This window comes from Zootoca vivipara, chromosome 3 (genome assembly GCF_965207765.1).
Source record: "Zootoca vivipara chromosome 3, rZooViv2.hap1.1, whole genome shotgun sequence".
NCBI lineage: Eukaryota > Metazoa > Chordata > Lepidosauria > Squamata > Lacertidae > Zootoca > Zootoca vivipara.
The window spans coordinates 57,394,985-57,416,480 of record NC_142586.1 but is presented as its reverse complement, the minus strand read 5'-3'; the positions used below and the strand labels follow the sequence as shown (position 1 = coordinate 57,416,480).

At 45.6% G+C, this 21,496-nt stretch overlaps 1 protein-coding gene across 1 annotated transcript; it reads right to left on the bottom strand.

Annotated features, from left to right (window-relative positions):
* Positions 1-11,540: 11,540 nt before the first annotated feature.
* Positions 11,541-15,864, bottom strand: TCF21 (transcription factor 21). Its single transcript, XM_035110668.3, has 2 exons — positions 15,145-15,864; positions 11,541-12,080 (listed from the first exon to the last, which is right to left on the bottom strand). Exons 1-2 carry the CDS (start codon positions 15,649-15,651, stop codon positions 11,991-11,993), a joined length of 597 nt encoding a protein of 198 aa, XP_034966559.1. The 5' UTR covers positions 15,652-15,864; the 3' UTR covers positions 11,541-11,990.
* Between the last annotated feature and the right edge of the window lie 5,632 nt (positions 15,865-21,496).

Below are 21,496 nucleotides of genomic sequence, written 5' to 3'. Positions count from 1 at the left end.
TCCATACTGGTTTACATTTCAGAAATTATTCTGTACATTTTCTCTTACTCCTAAAAGTTGACTTCCATTATGCTTTTTTCTGTCTTTCAGTGCTGAAAGCACAACCCTTTGCGGGAACTGCAAGGCCCATATTGTGCATAACGTCAACCGTGCACTGGACAATCTGGGCATAGACACTGAGACTGTTGTTCTAAAAGTGTGTAGTCAAAAGAAATGAGTCACTGAAAGAATTTTGTGATTTCTGTGATGTAAGAGTTCCCAAAACTTTTCTTTGGTTGAACCATATGTCTGCTGCTTCATTAGCCTTGTTGAAGATTGTCCCAGATTTATCCTCACTAGCTGAAGCTAGACATTAATACAGGAGTGCAGGCAGTGGCGGAGCTTTATGCTCCGGCACTGGGGGTGGAGAGCAGGTGGGACGGGGCTGGCGCGTGTCCCGGGGGCGTGGCACACGGGCAGGGGGGCAGCTGCGATGGCACCCTACCGGGATCGCGCTGCCGGGGGCGCTGTGCTCCCATCGCCCCCCCCTCTTCCTACACCCCTGAGTGCAGGATGAGGAAGACAGTAATGTTGTGGAGGTTTATCTCCTTTTTGCAATAACATCTTGTCCCTCTTTGTAGGTACTGCTAAGAAGCTTGAGGCCAATAACACCACCTGCATAGAGCTGTATGCCATTATTTTCCTTTTCTCAGCGGGGTGGGTGGCGACCATGCAGCGCTTTCTTTGTGCGGTTTCCCTCTCGCTCCCGGCCTGTTCTCAGCACTTCAGCCGCCAGAGAGGTGGGCTTCAGTCGGGCCTGGGATCGGCTGCGTGTTCCTTTGTGGCCTCCCTTGCCTTCTCAGCCTTCTCTTACCTCCCATCTTCTTCAACGGTGGTGGCGAGGTCGAGGCTCCTCTCTCCCTTTCTCCTCTTTCCTCTCCCCGGCCTCTTTTCTTTCTTTCCTTTTGTTGTTTTGGCTCTGAGGTCCCTCCAACCTTGGAGCTCCGCTCTGTTGTTGGGGGAGAGGCCGTGGCTCCCTCAGTAGGCACGCCGGACAGCCCGGTTTCCCTCTGGTGTTGGCGCTGGCGGTGGTGGAGGCGCTTTTCTCCTGCTGCGGCGGCGGCAACTCAACAGCAGGGCCAGGGCCTCCTCTTTCCCCCTCTGTGCTCGCTCCTGGGTCCCTCCGGCGTCGGAGCTCCAGATGGCCAGGCGTCCCTGGTGCGGTTTCACTACCAGAGTGGACATGGATAAGCTGTATGATGAAAGCCCAACAGCCAACTGCATTCTGGAGCTGCTTTTAAAGGATTCTCAATGAAAGAACAAAGATGTGACTGCAAAGTGGATGGCTGTATTTACAGCATGTGATCTACCCAGTTTGCCATGTGGAGAGGATTTCCTCCATGATGTTGAACAAATGGAGTCATGTTCAGAACTGGTGCTTTGTGGAACTGATAGAAAGTGAGACCCTGATTTCTCTGAACTTTGAACTGCCATGTGCCAAATTCCACTCTTATTTTGAAGGACAAAGCACTGCTTAATGCAGCAAGGAGTGACAGAAAGTAGGAAGATGAAGTGGAGAGAGAGAGAGACTTGTCTCAAAACAGAGGGAATTCTGTGGCCCTTTCCATAGAAACAAAGATGTTAAACACCATGTTAAGTTGGCTTGTGACAAGCCAATTACAAATCATAATGCTTTTGTCCCCCCCCCATTGAATAAACCACTGTAAACCATGTGTGCCATTGTAATGACCTTGAAGTCATTTCTGCACCATGAATGGCAGTTTTAGCACCCCAATTCCCCTACCCCATCCCTTATTTTGCCTGACCAAAGGTGGCAACCCCAACATTAGTCCAAGATGCTCTGGTTCCATTAATTTTATGAAAGCTACATTTCTGCCTGTTTCCTCAAACTGGGGAAGCAGGAATCCTGTAGGCACTGATGACCATTGGGGGGGGGGAGAGGGCAGGGAGCTTCATTAGAAGTTTGATTCTGCAGGCAGTCCAAGGTATTCTGGCAGAGGGAACTGGTGTGGAGCTGAAAAGGGAGCCAGGTCAACTGCAGGGCAGGCACACACGGGAGGCATGGAATGCAATTAGCTTTTAATTACTGGTAACAAAACAATACAGCAGAGTTCTCTGGTTTGCCTTAATCCAGTTGAGACATTGCTGAAACCGACCACTAGCTCCACCCTTATCCTCCCCAGCCTTTCACTCTGGATCCCTCCCTTGCAAACAGAGGCTGAGTTGAGGGGATGAGCTCCTCTGTGCCTGTCTGGCCTCTACAGGAGACTCTTCGGTTGGAGTGTTGGCAGGGGCAGTAGAGCCAGTAGGACTGGGGCTGTCCTGCTGCTGTGTAGCAGGGCCAACCTCTGACTCCTCTGAATCTGCGCTCACACCATGACTAGGCCAGGCATCCCCAAAGTGCGGCCCTCCAGATGTTTTGGCCTACAACTCCCATGATCCCTAGCTAACAAGACCAATGGTCGGGGAAGATGGGAATTGTAGTCCAAAACATCTCTAACCCTGTCCTGGAAGGCCCTCTTTCCCCATCGTGCCGATCCTGCTTCTAGCACCTCCCAGCTTGTCCATTCTGCAGACTGCTGTTTAGTGTACCACCACCAGGATCCAGGATCTGAGTCGTTTTTTGTGTCCTCCCTGGGGCGGCTCTTGGGCAGGCAGCTCCCACCACTCTTCCTCATCCAGGCAGCCCTTGACAACTGGGCAGGCCATCCTGATCGCAGCATGGAGCATGACTGCTGGTCGGACTGCTTTGACTTGCGTCACCTGGCCAAAGGAGCACCTTGCGCAGAGTTTATTTCTGCTTTGTCGTGGAATATACATATAGATATAAATAGTAAGGCCAAATAGCAGTAGATTAGTCTCGTTGGAAGGTATTTTTCAGACAACCAGTAGATTAGCCTGTATTTCTGCTGAGATTTTAGTAGACCTGCTAATATGTGAATAGGTTTAGGGCACAAATGGATAACTTGGTGCCTCAACCTCCACCGAGTTCAGTCATGTTGAGGCTGGGAGGAGGACTCCCCTGCTTGAGTGCCTGAGGCGGGGCCTGACAGGCCTTATAAGAACTGCGGCTGCGGCTGCGGCTGCTGCCCAGCAAGGACGGGGATATTTTGAGGGAAGTTTTGTTGGGAGTTTTTGCTGTTACTGATATTAACTGGTATAACTGATATTAATATTACTGTATCTTTATTTTTATGTGGAAATTGTTCAGTTTGGTCATGTAGTTTTTTTTAATGTGTTTTATTTATTTTTATGGCTACTTTGCTACGTTTCTAATTATGTAAATCTTTTCATCTTGTAAGCCGCTTTGAGCATTGTTTTAACTGTGGAAAGGCAGCATACAAATAAAAAATGGTGGCGGTGGTGGTAATTACCAGTTTGGGCATCTCTCGATGAGTTTTTGCTGTAGCAGCTATAAATTGAGAGAAAGGTTGAGGAAGGAAGGATGAGGAACTTGCATGCCCCAAACAAAGATTTGGGGGCTGACAGAATTATCATGGTATGAGCTTAGCAGAAGCAGGGCTTGAAGGGCTTAACAAGAAGGTGTGCAAGGGCAGAAGAGAGCTATAGCTCTTGAATACAGTTTTTGGAGTTCCTTTCTGCCAAGGATAAGCGCAAGCCAAGGTCTGTGCCAAGGTCTTCTTTTTTAAAACAATGGAGGGCTTACAATTAACTTTATTCCACTCTTTTCACATGGGGTCCACACGTTAAAGCTCTGTGTCTGAGCACTTTTTTTTTGCTTCCTTCCCTGTGAAAACCCACCCTTTATCAATCTGCAAAAAACCCAAGTTGAGGTTTGCTCTGATTCAGCTTGAAAGAGTGGGATTTTTGCAGGGAAAGCTGGGAGAGATTAAAGCTCTGATCTCTACCTGCAAAAAGCGGGGCAAAAGTTAAGTTGAAAAGTCCAGGCTAGTCTATTTTATACTATCTGTTTATTTTTGTATGTAGCATGACTGCCACCCTGTGGCATCTGAAAGTAGAATATTAAGTTAAATGCAAGTGAAGCTGTTGACCCATGAATAAAAAATGATGGAAATAATTTCCAGAAAGGTTGCCGTGTTCCCGTCTGCTGCAGCAAAAGTAACAAAGAATATTGTGGTACCTTATAGGCTAATATATTTATTACGGCATGAACTTTCCTGGGTTAGAGTCCAGTTCATCAAATATATGAAGTGTAATCCTCAGTTGGCAGGTATGCATACACATGGGTATAAGGAGGGAAATGTAGAGGTCTGAGTTAAATAGCAAAGAAAGGTAGAAAGCACAGTCTGTGCCAATTCAGTTAGAGCTTAAATGTAGGAAAAACATGTAGTGATCCTTCAGAATGGTAGTTGTTGGTAATCACTTTAGCATTGCTAACAGTTGAGGAAATTGTTGTCTGTTTTAAAGTAGTTATGAAGGCATATTGAGCTACCCAATCCACAACTTGGTACAAAGTTGTTGTTTTTTTTTAAAAAGTTTTTCCCCCCTTTGAGCATTTCCTCAAATGAACCTTTTAAAAGCCCCAAGATGGCTGTTAATATTTTGATTAGTTCCACTTCAATAAGCACCCAGTTGTAACCTGAGATTATAGCTTTTTATAAGAAGTTGTTTATTGTTCAATCATGCTGCTTCATAGTAGATTTTGTCTCCTGCATGCAGACCTACATTCGTGGGTTCAGAGTTTGTTTGTTTATTAAAAGCATTTTTATTCTGCTTCTCGGCCAAAAAGTGGCTCCTAGAGTCACTTACAAATGTGAATGATAAAATAATCTCTGCTCTCAGGTGGGGACTGCAGTCCAAAGTGCCTTTGCACGAAGCTTGGGAGTGGGGTTGGTTTGGATGAAGATGTCTGCTGGCACACAGGTGTCCATTTCACACACCAAACATGCAGGAGGGCGGAAGTGCCACTGACGGGATCTCTGCCAGCTGCATCCTGGAGAAAGACCTGAATCGGAACTGCAGGGGTGGGGAAGAGCAGAGCTAGTCTGGGATCTGCTGGATCCCCCAGTTTGCCTTCTTGCAAAATATGGATCTAATTAGCAACCCCACCCCACTTTCTGGCCAGTGTGAGCAGCAGGGCTTTGGATATCCTAGTGCCCCCACTGCTTTGTTAAGCCTGCTGCCAAAGCCAGGGCTTTGGTTGCAGCCTTGCAGTCTGAAACACATGACACATAAGGAAAAAGGCTCTGCAGGGAGGAGGGGAGAAAAGGGAAAAATTTGAAGAAGCATAATAATCCCCAATGCGTTTATATCAGAAAGGAACGCTGTGAGGCAAACTCAGCTGTTGTTCAACAAACAATTCCCAGGAAAGATTACAGAATCCAGAAGAAAGACTGGTTAACCTGCTTGAGCTGTCCCAATTTATGTGATTTTCAGGAGATGCGTCAAATAACCAGAGGGGGTTCTGGCATTCTTTACATTTACAACTTTTGTGTTTCCCATCACCATTGATCTAGTGCACTGTTTACACTGAGGCTGTGGGTTATGACCGTAACTACAGCTAAAGTGTGGGAGCCACAGAAAGCGGGAGTTATTTCCTCCTCTCTTCCCCATTTATGAAACGGATGGCATCAGCTGTCAGGGTGGCCATGTGTCCTCTTGCAGGGGATAGCTCTACTTGACAGGTTATCGGAGGACAGCCCTCTCTTTGAAGGAGTCCTCTGTTTGAAGGGATTTCCAGTCCAAGTCTGGTTTAAAGGTAAAGAACCCCAAGAAGGGAGCATGTGCAGGCGGGTGGGTCTTAGCAATGCCCAGAAACAGACCCTGGAGATGTATTTCTGTTTCAATAATAGTCATTATAGATTTGCATCTATGCATACAATTTAGCACATGCAACTTATTTGTAAATATGTATGCTCTTTCGTATTGAGGCATTTCCTTTGGCAATGCACAAGTGGCTACCCTGGGGGGGAAGGATCAGTCAGTTTCGGTTCTCTCAGTTTCTCATTTTTTTCCAATGTAAAGGTCAGTTCTCCAAACCCAGAATACTGTTCCTGGTAAACCCGAGATCGCTGGATGGAAGAATGTTTTCTAACTGCGGCTGCTTTTAGAACATTTTTAGAACTCTAATTGTTTTTAGAATGTTGTTGCTTTGCTTCTCTTTTTAAAATTCTCGATCTGTTTGAAACCCTGGGTTCCTTTGGGAGGAAAGGCAGGATATAAATTCAATAAATACAAATAATCCCAATGCCAACATTTGGCCCGTCACCATCACCCACAAGTATCACAATCTAAAGTCGGGGTAGGCCATTCGGTACTTTCCTGATGTCATTGGACCCCAGCCCATGTGGTCAAGGGAAGAGAAGCATTGTTGTCCAGCAACATGTGCAGGGCAGCAGCACAATGGCTACTTCAGATCTAAAGTAGTATAGGGTAAGAATTTGCATTTCAAGCCATATGCAAGGGCAGCCAGCAGTTAGGTATTTCATCACACCTATCAGTGAAATGTGTTATTCATACTTCTGCTATCGGGGGGGGGGGGGGCTGACTTCATTCACAATGTCAACTATTTCTACCTTTTATATTGCCAGTGTGCCTTCTGCATGTCCAGGTTAATTAAGACTGCAATCCTTTGCTCCACTGTAAATACTACTTCAGGGGTCCCCAAACTAAGGCCTGGGGGCCGGATGTGGCCCAATCGCCTTCTCAATCCGGCCCGCGGACGGTCCGGGAATCAACATGTTTTTACATGAGTAGAATGTGTCCTTTTATTTAAAATGCATCTCTGGGTTATTTGTGGGGGCCTGCCTGGTGTTTTTACATGAGTAGAATGTGTCCTTATATTTAAAATCCATCTCTGGGTTATTTGTGGGGCTTAGGAATTCTTTCATATTTTTTTCCAAAATATAGTCCGGCCCCCCACAAGGTCTGAGGGACAGTGGACTGGCCCTCTGCTGAAAATGTTTGCTGACCTCTGTACTACTTGTTTCCTTCCAGTTAATTCTAACCACTACAACCCTAGCCTTTTAGCCGATTTTTCTCCAGTAAAAAGAAATTGAAGTAAAAATACAATACTTGCTGAATTTTGGGATTTCTGCCTCAAGCACCAAAATACCTTGGCTTCTAGTACACTGCACCTTGACTTGGATGGTGGGTTTTTGGTTCTTTGCTGTATTTATATCAGACCTTTTTCTCCAAGGAACTCAGGTGGAATGCAGGGTTCTGTCTCACCTCATTTAATCCCAACAACATCCCTACGCGGTAGGTTAGGCACAGAGGCAGTGCCTAGCCTAGGGTCACCCACTGAACTTCATAGCCAAGGGGGGATTTGAACCCTGCTCTCCCACATCCTAGTTAAACACTCTAATCTGCCCACTGAGGGGAACACTGTTGCTACTCTGCCTCAGACAGCAAAATGCCTTGGGCTGGCCCTGTACCTTATTCCGCCCCCCCCCCGCCCCCGAATGTCAGCATTCTTAACATTCCATCACTTTGTATTGAAACACAACATTTAAATACCCATCGTCATGGGTTGTTGTTTTTCAAAGCCTTCTTTGTGTAATCAACCCACTTATGAGACCATTTCATGCACTTGAAAAATGGGTTCTGGTTCCCAAAATCTTCTGCCACAGGCAATGTCTTTGGACCCATGTAATTGCACACTCCTCCTGAATTGTTGGCACAAAGTTTGTGCGGAGGTTGTACACTGCCACTGTTTGTTAAGCTTTCATTCTCATTTGTGCTGAGATGATGTGGACAGAGCCACCCTCCTCACAGTGACACTGCTTGCCTGGATGGATAACGGCAAGGTCAGAGCAGGGTGGGGGAATGGTGGGACAGCGGATTGGCTGATGGTGGTCCTTTCAGTGCAGCCACACAGCCCCAACCTTACCTGCTCCAGCCCCATGCAGCTCCATGATTCTGCTCCACTACATACATTGCTACTACTGACAGCATCATTACCTGCCACTTTCCAGTGCATTTTCTTGCCACATTTTTTTTTAAGTGTGTTTGTTGCATGGGAGCACCAAATCCCCTTCAACTGTGTAACCTCAATTTGCTTTTGTATGATCATATCTCTCATGGATCTAGCTATGGATCACATCTAGAAAACAGTGTCACTTGGGAAGCAACTACTGCGTGACTTATTTTGACCTACCGTATGTCCGCTGGTTGGAGCTGATGGCAGCTGTAGTCAAAAGCAGCCAGTGGGCAACAGCTCTTAATGACATCTCACCATGCTACCAAATCTCCTTTTGTTTACTTGCATACTTTCTACTGGGTGTTTGTACATTTCCAAATCATGCTTTCCCCCTGTGATAATGTTATGACGTATTTCCCTTTCTTCCCTAAAGGAGAACGGCAATAAAATATCTAGGCTATTGAATTGAACAAAACAGAAATATATAGGGGGGGGAAATATATTGAAAGAGCAAGTGAAGCGGAAATTTAAAGCCCCTCTGCTGGGAAAAACAGTATAAATAACCGAAGACATCTTGTAAACAGTGCGGTCATAACCTTGAAACATTAAACAGCTCTCTGGGATCTGGCGCATCAGCTGCCTCTGGACTGAGCTTGTTCAGGGGAAAGAGACCAGCACTTTCTGTTTATCTCTCAGCTTAATCTCCCACCAAGTAACAAATCAATTCAATTCAATAGAAAGAAAGTTGTTTAAGTTAAGAAGCCAGAAGGCACCGTACAGCTGGGCCAAGCAGAGGTATACCCCTCCCCCAAATGCAAATCACTCTACTTCATCAGTGTTCCTTAATTCTCCTTAGGCACAGCTCCTGGCTTCACCACCTTGTAATGTGATCATGTCTCTCCAGGGGCTTCCCAGTGGTATCTTTGTATCAGGCTTTTACCACTCATGGGCAATGTTTCCTTCAAGCCACATCGCAAAGGGATTAGCACCAAACCTGTTTAGATAGTCAAGGCTCATATGAAGTAAAAGAAAGATGAGAATTCATTTGAGAATATATCACTGCAGGGGCACCCAAACCATGGTCCGTGCTTTTCCAGCGGTCCACAAGCAAGATTAATATGGTCCGTGGAGTGTCCGTATTAAATATTTTGTATTGGTTTTTAATCATATTTTTACTGCTGCTCTTCTTCTATTGTATTTTAATGTATTGTAATTTGAATTCCATAGAATTCAGGTTGTAATACAATGAAATGAAATATAAAAAATGAAAGTAAAAATATAATTGAAAAGCATATGGCAACCAGCACCACTCATTGCAATTGCTAAAACAAGCAGAAGAAAAATCATTAAAGAAAAGCATCAGGACTCCCAGCAATTTCCAAGCGGTTCAGGGGCAAAGGATTTTGGGAGCCACCGTACTACAGAATGCTATGTGTTCACTTAAGAGCAATTACATTTATTCTTCAATGGATTGGGAATGGAGGATGTCAAGTTACATGATGTCGAAAGAGATCTGAGCCAGCAAACCTCTTAAGAAATGAATCATCGCCAGTATTTCATATGGAGATTATCACTGAATCATCAATGTACAGTATATCTGTGGCATATAACAAGGCTTCAGTGATTCAATCATCATGCACTGAACAACATTGTTTAAGTACCTTCTGCAATGCATAGAAGGCACAGATTTGGTATTTGTATTTGGGGGACAGCCTGATTTTAGAAAATTTCGACAACACCTTTGCCCCCAAACTGTGATGCAATGTCTGTTAGTAAATTCTGGTCATCTGTCTGGCAGACAACAAAATGAGACAAACCTCTGATAGAAAGCAAGCATATGGGATGCTCTGTACCAACTTCAGTGATCCTAGGATTGGAGTAAGGAGGATGAAGAGTGGCAGCCAGCCAGGATTGTGTTAGTCCTTGCCAGAAAAAGTGTCCATGTAGATGCATGACCCATTCAACTCGATTCCACATCAGTGCATAACAGTGGAAGCAAACATGCATCCCAGCAAGTTTTCATCAGGTTTATTAAAATTCCATCTATTTCCTGAGCTTTAAAGAACATCCCACCCAGGTAGGTCTTACAACATTTCCTCAAGGTGCTGAAGCTTGAACTTGGGGGATTCAAGGTTTGCGAGTGGGGGAGATTAAGGGTTTTGTGTAGGGTTGCCAGACTCAATAGAGGACAGGACTTCTGTGCCTTTAATTGCCCTGCTCTCTTTTGAGTCTGGGAACCTTAAAGAGAAACCAGCAGACCCTTTGCTTGGAAATTAAACAAAGGGTCTGCTGGTTTCTCTTTAAGGTTTCCAGACTCAAAAGAGAGCAGGGCAATTAAAGGCACAGAAGTCCTGTCCACTATTGAGTCTGGCAACCCTAGTTTTGTGGGGGGGGGTTGCATTTTATTCCCACCTTTTCCTCTTGAGTTGGAGTACATGGTTCTCCCTCATTTAGTCCTCACAACAACCTTGTGAAGTAAGTTAGCCTGAGAAGCAGAAACTGGCTCTGTTGACTGCATCCCCCTCACTGGCCCCCATTGTTTCTGGATGGTTGGGGGATCATTCATAGAAGATTTAAGGGGTACAGACAGCTTAATTTGATACCACCTATAATTTGGTTTTCCAAAAAGTAACCTATTCGACATAAAGGAAGATGGACAGCTGAACAAGGATGTTAAAATGTAAACTCATAACTTTTCTCCGTGTTGCACCCACATCCTAAACACATTATGTATATGTGCCATTGAAAGTGGAGCACATTTTCAAACAAAATGGCTTAAGAGCAATCCCACTGAAAGCAAACAAAGCCAGCAACCTAATTCTAGACACACATTGGGCATCAAATCCCTTTGAAACCACAGAACATATTTCCCAATAGGAAACAATTTTTTTAAATCCTGCAAGCACCTTGCTTCAAGACAACTCCATTGAAAGAAATGGTGCTTACTTCCAAGCAGCGCTCTTCCACTTTCAATCTTTGCATTGGCAACATTCAAAAGGGACGCACTCTATACTAGAAGTCGAAGACATAGTTTGCATCTTCAGTAAAAAGTGCTCCCTATAGCATCTTCAGTACACGGGCAATTTAAAACTCTGTTTCCCACATCAATTTCCATATTAACCATGTTTGCAAATGATAATCCTAGTCTTAGGCGATAATCTTATATATATTTAGCCAACCCATTGAATTTACTTATGCACAGGAGTCTGTTTAAGTTGTTAATAGTGAAAATGTTTCAGAATCTAGTTCCTCCACCCCTATCAGTTTCTGGATTGAGCTAACATCACAAAACATCTGATTCCACAACTAATGTCACAATGCATCCACTTCCCAATCAAAACTCTCATTACATTTTGGAGGGTGGGGTGCTTTCTACAAGTTTGGCAGCCCCTGTGCTTTGTTTTTCTAGCCCTCCAAACCACCCACCCCGCAAGGACACAGTCTAGCTCTTCTTAATTATAAAAATAAACATTTCGCCGGAATCTAGGGTCAAACAATTTTGCATTGTAATGCATTGTGCCATTTTAAGGTTTGCAGATGAACAGATAATATGGTCCTGCTCAGCAGTTTCTTTTTTAAAAAAAATACTGTATTTTTAAAAAGCAACCCAAGCCACTATATGTGCTATTTTCCTTTCCTGCTAAGGACCAGTGGTTTTTTCCTTTTTTAATTGAAACAAAATATAGCAAAGCCTGTCTGAAGAAAATATATCCATAGAATATCTTTAATGTGAATTCTTTGAGAGAGATGTGACTATCGAAATAATTGATTCTAGGAATCGCAGTCTTTCACAAGAAAGGGGGGGGCACACAAAAACAGACAATGGCGAAGTCTAGATGGAGGAATCCAGAAAACAGCTCTTGAACCAGCAAGGCGTTGTTGTAGGATAGTCAAATATATACAAGTTAATAAAGTTAAATACATGCACTGTGGGATTTTTTCCCTTCTTCCTTTGGCATGGTGCATGTGGTCGTCTCTTCAGATTTAGGGTGTGTTTTTATTCCTCACGGGGAAGCGATCTGGTCGGCTCCTTCATTTCTCACCACCGCCAGTCCTGCACACCAGTAAGCCCACATACTCTTGCATGCACAGGCAGAAACCCCTGCATGCAAACAAGGTTGTTGTTCCCAGGCTTGGACATCTTGGGTCAGGATGCTGTAGGGCCACACAACCGAGTGGTGCTCCCTGTTTCTTTCAGCTCGTTCTCCGGTTTGCCAGCAACCATAAAGGGCCAAGTCTGGAGGCATAAAGGGTGGGGGACAGAAAAACCAGAATAAGAGGGAAAGGAGAGATAGGGAGAGAGAGAGATCAGTGTGCTTTAATGGTGTAGCACTTGGACGGCGATAAAGCAAAGCCAACTGTCAGAATTTCATAGACTACCCAGGTGTTCTTTCTAAACAATGAGAAGAAGTGGTTAGACTAGACAGTCTCAGCTACTGAGCGTAACCAGGTCTTTAAGATGGCTCCGCCGTATTGTCTGGAATCACAGCGCAAAGACAAAACCCTTGGTCCATAAAAGCATCTCTTTCTCTCTCTCTCTTTGCGCGCGCTCTCTCCCTCTCACCATAGTTCTCTGTAATCCTCTGGGTGACGGGTCACGCTTTATTTATCCTCGATAGCAAAATGTGCCACGTTTGATTAGAAATGATAATGTTTCCCTAAAGCATATAATTGACACGGCTCACAAAGGCAGATTGTGGTAGACAGATTTAAAACCTGTCCATTCTCTACTGGGTAACGTCAAGGCACGGCTGCTGCTTTGTTTTGAAAATGATAACAGCGCTATCTGGTTCTAAAAGCGTTTCAGAATTGGCCATTTCGTTTCTCTTCCACGATATACTTGGCTTTTGGTTTCCAAAAAGTTCCTTTGAGGTGAAAAGCCCTTCAGTTGAACGCACTGGGTGTGTAAATTTTAAAACTGCAAAATCCCATTATATCCACTGCATTTCTTTCCAAACATAAAGCGTTACAATTACTTGAGGTTTTTAAAAAATGTGCAAATACTTATAATTTAAAAATCTGCTTTTTGTGCTTGTTACAGCAATCGCAGCACTACCATCTTATGGTTTAGAATAATATTAAACAATAATACAATAACGATCAAATTAACATAGTCCGGTCATATTATATAACAAAAATCTTATCTTCAATCAGAACATATTTTGGAAACATTTTTTGTGCTTCGTTGCTTTCTGATTAATGGGGCATCTTTTTGCTAAAATAATTATACTCATATAAGTATGAACACCAATATTATGTTAATTTTTGTTAATAACGAATACATTTTAATTAAAAAAGGATTCTGTTAATATTAACATATTTAATTGCAGCTGCTGTTTTTGTAATCGTTTTTGCTTATATAAAAAATGACTACTTTTTAAATTTTCCAGAACTACAATTTTTATGAAAAATAGAGAAAGGAATGCATTTTTTTCCCATGGCACTCATTCATTTAATATAAAAAGTCTTGGACGTTTAAAACCTGGGGGAATGGAGTTTGTTCCACTGAGCTGTAAGTATTTGTTTTTGTGTTTTAAAAACATAAACCATTTTAGTCGCTGCAGCAAGCTATTGAGTTTGCTACCCTGTCCCCACCTACCTGGGACTAAGCCCCATGGGATTTACATTTGAGTAACCACTAGACAGGTATTGGATTGCACTGTAAGAAATGCTAAATATTTCAATTCCTGGGGACATAACTGGCTGCCCACCCACCCGCGAAACGGGGTTTTAAATATATATATATTTAGTTGCCCCATTTAGAATCTCCCCCTGTCCTCTTAGCTATCTGAAGGTGGGATGCAGAAGGTTCCCAAACATTCAAAGCCACCCTAATCCTACTCCCCCTCCCCTTACTGGATCCAGTGCTCAGAAATGGGAAGGTGTGTCATCGCCCGTGACCCCCGGACAACTGGAATTAACAGACACTCCTGACGACAGAACATGAAAATAATGGGGCAGCTGCACGCTGACCTTTAAAATTCGTTTGTTGTTGTTTCATCTTGAACTTCCAATAATAAAAGTTACGACGTAGGGCAGGAAATAGACACGGGAGGTCGCGCATCCCGACGTTCGACGTCCTTCAGTGTATTAATCGGGCGTCCCTCGCAGTTCCTCGGCGAGAGAAGCGCATCTCGCCGTTTGAATAACACAAAGCCGGTGGCCCAAGTGCCTAACCTAACTCTGTGGCGCCCACCCAAGCCCCAAACTTCAATCCTGAGCGAGAGGGAGGTGAGAAAGGACTGGCTCTGAAAGAGCCTCGCTGCGTCTGAAGCAGGCTGCCACCCAGGGTCTACTCACCAAAGGCGACTAGAGAGGACTTAATGCGAAGTAGCATCCCTCTCCCCTCCCTGCAATTACCCCGGGGTGATCCAGCTCGGGGGGAATAAATAGGAAGGGAGGAAATTCCCAGCCTAACCGTTCCAGGCAGTATGCGACGAATTTTTTAAGCAGAACACCAAGCGTGGTTGGGGTTGCTTGTTTTTTTAATTATGTATTTTGTGTTCTTTTTTTGTATTTTTCCTGTTGTGAACAGGAAATTCTGGGCTTTTCAGAGGAAGGGCGGTATACAAATTTAATAAATAACAACAGCAACAACAACAACTTGGGTAGGCCTACAGAGAGCTGAGCTCAGGGAATGACAGCTCCTCCGAATAAATAAAGGAGCAGAGCAGCCAAGCGAGGTTTGCTATGCGAGGTGTTATTCTCAGAACCCCTCGAGAGCAAGCGCATCGAGGGATCTTTGGGGCGCCCCACAGCTCCTGCCCGGTTTGTGTCAAGTGGGGCGGGGACTGCTCTCCCGTTTCCTCCCACGGAATCGGGGTCGCCTTTAGGTCAAACACGTCCGTGGTGGTGGTAGTGGTGGTGTGTGCTTTGATAAAAGAGGCTTTCGTGCCGTCGGGGCAACACTTGGAGGGGGGGCAGAAGACCAGGGCCTCCACTCAGCGGAATGACCAGGGCTGATGGACCACGTTTCCAAGCAAGGACGGTAACGTACCGTTGTTACTTAAAAACAACAGACGGGGAGGGCCGGGGATCGTAAAGTCTCTGCGTCTAAAAAGAAACCTCAGCCTCCCGGAGCTGATGGATCGGGCTGCCTGTAAGCCTGCAGCAACCGACGTGACGCCCCCCTCCCTCTCAAGCGGAGGTGGTGGGAAAGGGGAGGAGGGCAGAGCTGGAGGTATGGGCTGCTTTGCACGAAGGGGCCTGCCAGGACTCCGAACTGGTCCCGGGCGCTGCCTCCCTGCCCGCTGCCTTCCTTCCGTGGGGGGGGGGGGCGCTCTCCCTTCCGGGCCGCTTACCAGGTTGACGGGGTGGATGTAGCCGTTCTCGTACTTGTCGCTGGCCAGGATCTGCCGGAGGTGCGCGATGTAGCTGGAGGCCAGGCGCAGCGTGTCCAGCTTGGAGAGCTTGGTGTCCGGCGGCACCCAGGGCAAGGTGGTCTTGAGGCGGGAGAAGGCTTTGCTCAGCACCCGCATGCGGGCGCGCTCGCGGGCGTTGGCCGCGTTCCGCTGGACCTGCTTGCCCTCGGGGCCCAGCGCCCCGACGCCGCCCAGCGGGCTCTTCTTGCCCGGCGCCTTCTTCCGCTTGCCCGACGAGGGGGCGCCGCCTCGGCCCTTGGCAGGGGAGACCCGATCGCCGCCTCCGACTGAGCCCTCGTCGTTGCTCTCGTGGCAGCGGTGGGGAGCCGGAGGCGCCGGCAGAGACCGAGGCGTCGGGGAGCAGCTGTCCATCTTCAGGCTGCCGTCGCATTCCAGCATCTCCCCCTCGGGAAGGTCTTCTGCATCGCTCAGGGAGCCCGTGGACATGGTGGTGGCAACGGGAAGGGGGGGCAGCGGCGGCAGATGCCACCTGGGCGGAGTGGGGAGAGGGAAGGGAGTGGGCAGCCGCAGGCGGGTGAGCCCGCCGCGCCTCGGATCCCCTCCTGGACCTCCCTCCCTCGCCCGCCTTCGGACGGTGAGAGGGAAGCTGCGAGGAGTTCGACGAGGCGGACACCGGAGTCATTTATCCTGGGGGGATGGATGGGGAGCCGGCCGGCCCAGGGGAGGGGCTTCCCCGGGACTGGCCACGGCCCCTGCCTGCTCAAGCCAGTCTCTCCCCACCCTCGTTCCTGGGTGAAGCAAGAGGGACTCCCGAAGTAGATCAGGGACAGGAGAACTTCTTAGCAGGGCTGCCATCTTCTTCACTTCCCTTGGATTTTGTCTCTCTCTGCTTGGGGGCTACTGCGTCACCCAGTCTAGCTCCTTGAATGTCTCCCTAGAGGTGAGCTTTTCTAAGAACAGGCCATGTTGCTTTCAGAACTGAATGGAGGTCTCCTATTTCAAATATCACGACTATCTCTTCTTTTTTGCCAAATGGATCCAATGCCAAGCTTTCTCTCTCTCTTTCTACCAGCATACTGAGAGAAACTGTAATATTTTGCTCTTGAGCATTCAAACAGTTTTCTGTCATTACAACGACCCAGTGGACCCGTGGAGCAATGAGGTTTGTGAGGGAAGCAGAGAGAGGAACTTGTCTCAGTGGAGCTGAAATTGATGGTGTGGACCTTGCACATAATTTGCCCTGCTTCTTCTTCTTCCAGGCATTCAGGCCAAAGATAGGTACAGCAGCACAACCCATTAAAGCACTAGCCATTTGCCCTCAAGATGGTGTAAACTTAAATTAATGTCTGCCCTAGTTTCTGTTGGGCTACAACCTGTATTGGGTTGCCACAACAACAACAACAACAACAACAACAACAACAACAACAACAACATACTCAGAAGTGCAGGGGTAGCTAACTTGGTGTCTTCCAGAGGTTCCCATCAGCTCCAGCCAGCATGGTCAAGGGTAGAGAATGATGAAAGTTGTAGTCCCTGCAATAGTGAATGGTGCTGAAATGTTACACTGGTATTCTAGTGTCAGTGTGAAGTCAGTTCTAAAGTTAGTACGCCTTCTGAATAGTTCCATCATGGGAACTGTTTCTCTGTGTTGGAAATCATGGCTATTGTCCGAAGGAAAATTGTGGCTTTAATCTGAGACTCCTGGGTTTTTGGGTCAACTCGCATAGGGTCAGTCTTGTGTGTCTGATTATTGGAGGATGCCACTTTTTTTGTTCACAAGTAAATTTGCAGGGAAGAGGAGTTTGAAACCCAGAAGCTGGCTTGAGTCGTGATTAAGACCTACAGTTTGGAGCCAAGGGATCTGGATATTGTTCATCAGCTTCACTATGGACTTCCTGGACGACCTTTGGCAAGTCAGTTTAACCTCTCAGGGTTTGAGTTTCCCCATCTGTGAAATGGGAATGATAGATACTAGAGTTTCACTTATTAACAGCTGTGGTGTGAGATGTAATTCATCAATGTTTTGCTGGAAATCTAGAGCTCTTCCCCTGTGTACTGCTGACGTAAATGTAGAATGAAGTGTTTTAAAAATATTTTCTTTGATGCTACATTATTTAAACACACAAAGAAACCTTCCCTCTCCTATCCTAAAATAAAAAGTAAAATAAAAGCCTAAACAGATGATTACCTATTGTACATTTAAAAGATTGTGTAATGAGTTGCCTTTAAACCAAAATGTCATGTCAAGTAACAACTTCCTTCTTCCAATATCTATATACCGGATTTATGGTTATATTTATCTGGCTCTTTTATATGCCTGGAAAAGATGTGTGTAAGATCCACTTCCTGGGGGATGGCATTTGAATAAACAAATAGGGCTCTATCTAGTTCACTGTGAGTGCAGCATGCTCTCACACACAAAGGGATCCCCATAGGACAGGAATGTGAAAGGAGAATGTTAGCCGCTTTGAGACTCCTTCGGGTAGTGATAAAGCGGGATATCAAATCCAAACTCCTCCTCCTCCTCCTCCTCCTCCTCCTCCTCCTCTTCCCCCCACTGGCCATACTGGCTGGTGCTGATGGGACAGAAATATAGTGTCCTGATCAAGGGAGGCAATAGTTCCACTCTATTTTGCCTTGGTCAGACCACACCTGGAGTCCTGTGTCCAGTTCTGGGCAACACAATTTAAGAAGGATGTTGACAAGCTGGAATGTGTGCAGAGAAGATGATCAAGGGTCTGGAAACCAAGCTTGATGAGGAATGGTTGAGGGGGTTCGGTATGTCTAACCTGATAAAGAGGAGTCTGAGAGGAGATATATGAGAGGCATCTTCAATGTGGTGGTAACATTAGATGGAACAAGCTTGTTTTCACCTGCTCCGGAGGTTAGGATCTGAACCAATGGCATCCAGTTACAAAGGGAGATTCTGGCTTAACATCAGGAAGAACATTCTGATTGTAAGAACCGTTTGACAGTGGATCAGACTCTCTTGGAGGGGCCGTGAACTCTCCTTCACTGGAAGTTTTTAAGCTGAGGTTGGTTGGCCATCTGTCATGCATGATCTAGTTGAGGAGGCTGGATCTGCTGCCCCTGTGCATCCTGCTGCCTGAGGCAGCCACCTCACCCTGCCACCCCTACCTTAGCACATCATCTCAGTCCTGTCTATTCCCTTCCCATGGCACCAGTGACAAAAGGCCATTGTGCAGAACAGGAGGCCACATTTTGGGGTTTATTTTGGCATGGTACACCTAAAAGAATCTGCTATACCAGCCACATCCCCCTTTCTATTTTGCCCCACATCTGTGTCCTATATCTGCATATACTGAAGTTCTCGGATGTTATTTGGCCCTCAGCTTATGCTTTACTGGTCACAAGATTGGATCCAGGGACTGAACCTGATCACATGCTGTATTTGAATCTTGCCAACTGTATGATAACTGTATGATGTGGAACTGGATTCGGAGAATTAATTCCCCCCCCCGACGAGAAAGATGTTATAATGATTAAGTGATAATAGAGAGTGCCCAAAGAACTCACAAGAGGTGATGGTCTTCATCACCCTTCATATAAACTAGATCCACATTCAACCAGTGTTGTTTCGGAGGTTTGGTGAGCATACCAAGAGAGGAGCCAGCTATACTTTGGCTGCTTCAGGAGACCCAGTTCCATGGAGATCTCAGCATTTAAAAGTGTGCTTGTGCTGGGAGAAAGGTTGTTGCATGATATTGATCCTCCTCCTTAATAATGAGCAACAAAACTACCTTACCTCTTTATCTGCATGTGCTTCATTCAGCCATGGAAAACACCAAAGAGCAAAGAGTGAAATTGAACCCCTTGCTATTTCAGTGCAAGCTAACATGCTCCATGCACTGGCTAACACCTTCCATTCACTCCCCTTAGGCTCCAACCCTAGGCAGGCTTACCTGAGAGTAAGTCCCATTAAACTTAATGAGTCTTTCTTCTGAGTCAACACATCTACAAGTGTTAGCTTCATGTGATGCAGTCTGTTTGTGTTTTCACTGTACTTTTAACTAAACAGACTGTCAGCATTTCAGGCTTAATTAATTATTAGGAATTGTTACTTTAGACCATCCCTTCTTCCAGCCGCCCCCCTTTAAATTGCTAATCATCAGGTCTGAGATTTATGGTCTTTCTTATTTTACGTGCCTGATTGTTGTTTGTGCAGGTGGACCTCTAAATGGCCGTTTTCCACAGCCAAGATTTATGATCCAAGTGATTGATACCAGAAACTTGTACGAGGAGCCTCCCTCAGTTTGAGGATGACCAAAATATCAGGTAGACAGTCGCTCATGTAATTGAACATGAGCAGGCTGAAGTGATGGCACACAAAGTGAAAGTTTCTTACCCAGAACTCTAGTGGACAGTGCAGGGTTAAGAGACAATTGAGTTCTTGGATACTTTCATGCATGGCTGTTTAAGCTGAGATAAAGGCTCGCAAGAGTCTTGATTCGACATAAAAGTTAACAACAGAGGTTTCTACCACTGGGGGCCCATCCCTAAATCCTTTCAAGTACCAGTAGCATGTAATGGAGGAGGGTGTAGCGTTGAAAATTCAAGAGCAGGAAATACGGAATGTCTTGAGCTGTATCAAAACATGAATTTAGCATTATTTCACAAACAACCCAGATTTTTTTAAAGGTCAATATTCTGAAAGAGTCTGCTTGGACAAATTGCTAATATTCAGCTTATGCATCTTGAATTACCTTTTAAAAATAAAATAATAATACAGTGTTTTTTAACTCTATGATTGCTTCTTCTTCTTCTTCTTCTTCTTCTTCTTCTTCTTCTTCTTCTTCTTCTTCTTCTTCTGTGTGGTTAAAAAAAAAGTACACGTGTACATAGGCACGTGTTCAATGTGCACATGACTTGAATCCAAATGTGGTAGAAGTGCCACTGATATAAGCGAATGTTTTACAATTACAGTGAGAATGCAGCATTTTGCCAGCTAGAATACAGTCCATTGTGGCATGCTTGCAAGCAGCCATGGATTCAGTGAGTTGGCAGGTCCAGTTCAGAACAGCATTTATTAGTGATTCCATAACCTGACCTTTGCACACTACTGCAATTTTGCTAATGTCACATCTGAAATTGATTACAATATTACATACCATATACAGTCATACCTCGGGTTACAGATGCTTCAGGTTGCGTCGATTCAGGTTGTGTCCCGCACCGAACCCGGAAGTACCGGAACGGGTTACTTCTGGGTTTCGGCGCTTGCGCATGCACAGAAGAGCTAAATTGCGCTTTGCGCATGCGCAGAAGCGCTGAATCGAGACCTGCGTGTGCGCAGACGTGGCGCTGCGGGTTGCGAACTCTGCGGGTTGCGAATGTGCCTCCCGCACGGATCACGTTTGCAACCTGAGCATCCACTGTAATACATCTGGTTTTACAGTCGGGCCTCAACTACGTTTCTCCACAACGAGGAATGTGGCCTTATGTCATATGAAAGAAAGAATAGCCACACTGAGCTGTAGGCAATCTTAAAAATGCCCAGTACAGCTAAAAGGTTTGACATGCTTTCCACACAGAGTCACAGTGATGTCATCAGAGCACAGCAGAGGCTGCAGGTTTCTTAAGCACAATGCTGAATCTGACCTTAGTGATGAGCATAGCTCCGCTGGTAGAGCACGAGACTCTTAATCTCAGGGTCGTGGGTTTGAACCCCATGTTGAGCAAAAGATGCCTGCCTTGCAGGGGGTTAATTGGCCCTTGTGGTCCCTTCCAACTCCGCAGTTCTATGAAATATTTATAAAATATTTTACCGCACTAAATGTTGCATTTCCTCCTTCCAAATATTCAGAAAAGCCTTAGAGTGTGTTTGGGGCAGGGGAGTGACTCCAGTGTTTCACGACAACTTATAACCCAAAGATTAAAAGTGTTTTGATTCTGAATCTCTCTTTACATGCTGTTTCTATGTTGGCAAATCCTTTACATTTTTGTGGTTTACGAGCATGATGAAACCCGTTGATAAGAAATCATTCGTTGGGTTTCCTTCCCAGCAATTAGACTTGGATATAGTTCTGAAAGATGATTCCAGCTTCTTAGAGACATAGAACTACAAATTCCAAACCCTGGTTCTATCACCAGCTAAGGCATAATGCCTTAAATCAATTGAGGACTACTACTTGGGGCCTGGCCGGATTGCCACCAAGCACATTCGCAAGAGACCTGCTGGTTCAGCGCAAAGGCCTAAAGTCTAGCATCCTGTTTCCCACACTGACCAGACAGATGCTTCTGGAAACTCACAAGCAGGGTCTGAAGACAATAGCTCTTCCCAGCTGTTGCTCCCCAGTAACTGCTGTTCACA

Excerpts from the sequence above, each read along its gene's own strand:
- TCF21 (XM_035110668.3), bottom strand. The coding sequence starts at position 15,651 with ATGTCCACGGGCTCCCTGAGCGATGCAGAAGACCTTCCCGAGGGGGAG. Across the intron at positions 12,081-15,144 it reads ACATCCACCCCGTCAACCTG|ACTTGGCCCTTTATGGTTGC; the intron begins GTAAGCGGCCCG and ends TTATGCCTCCAG.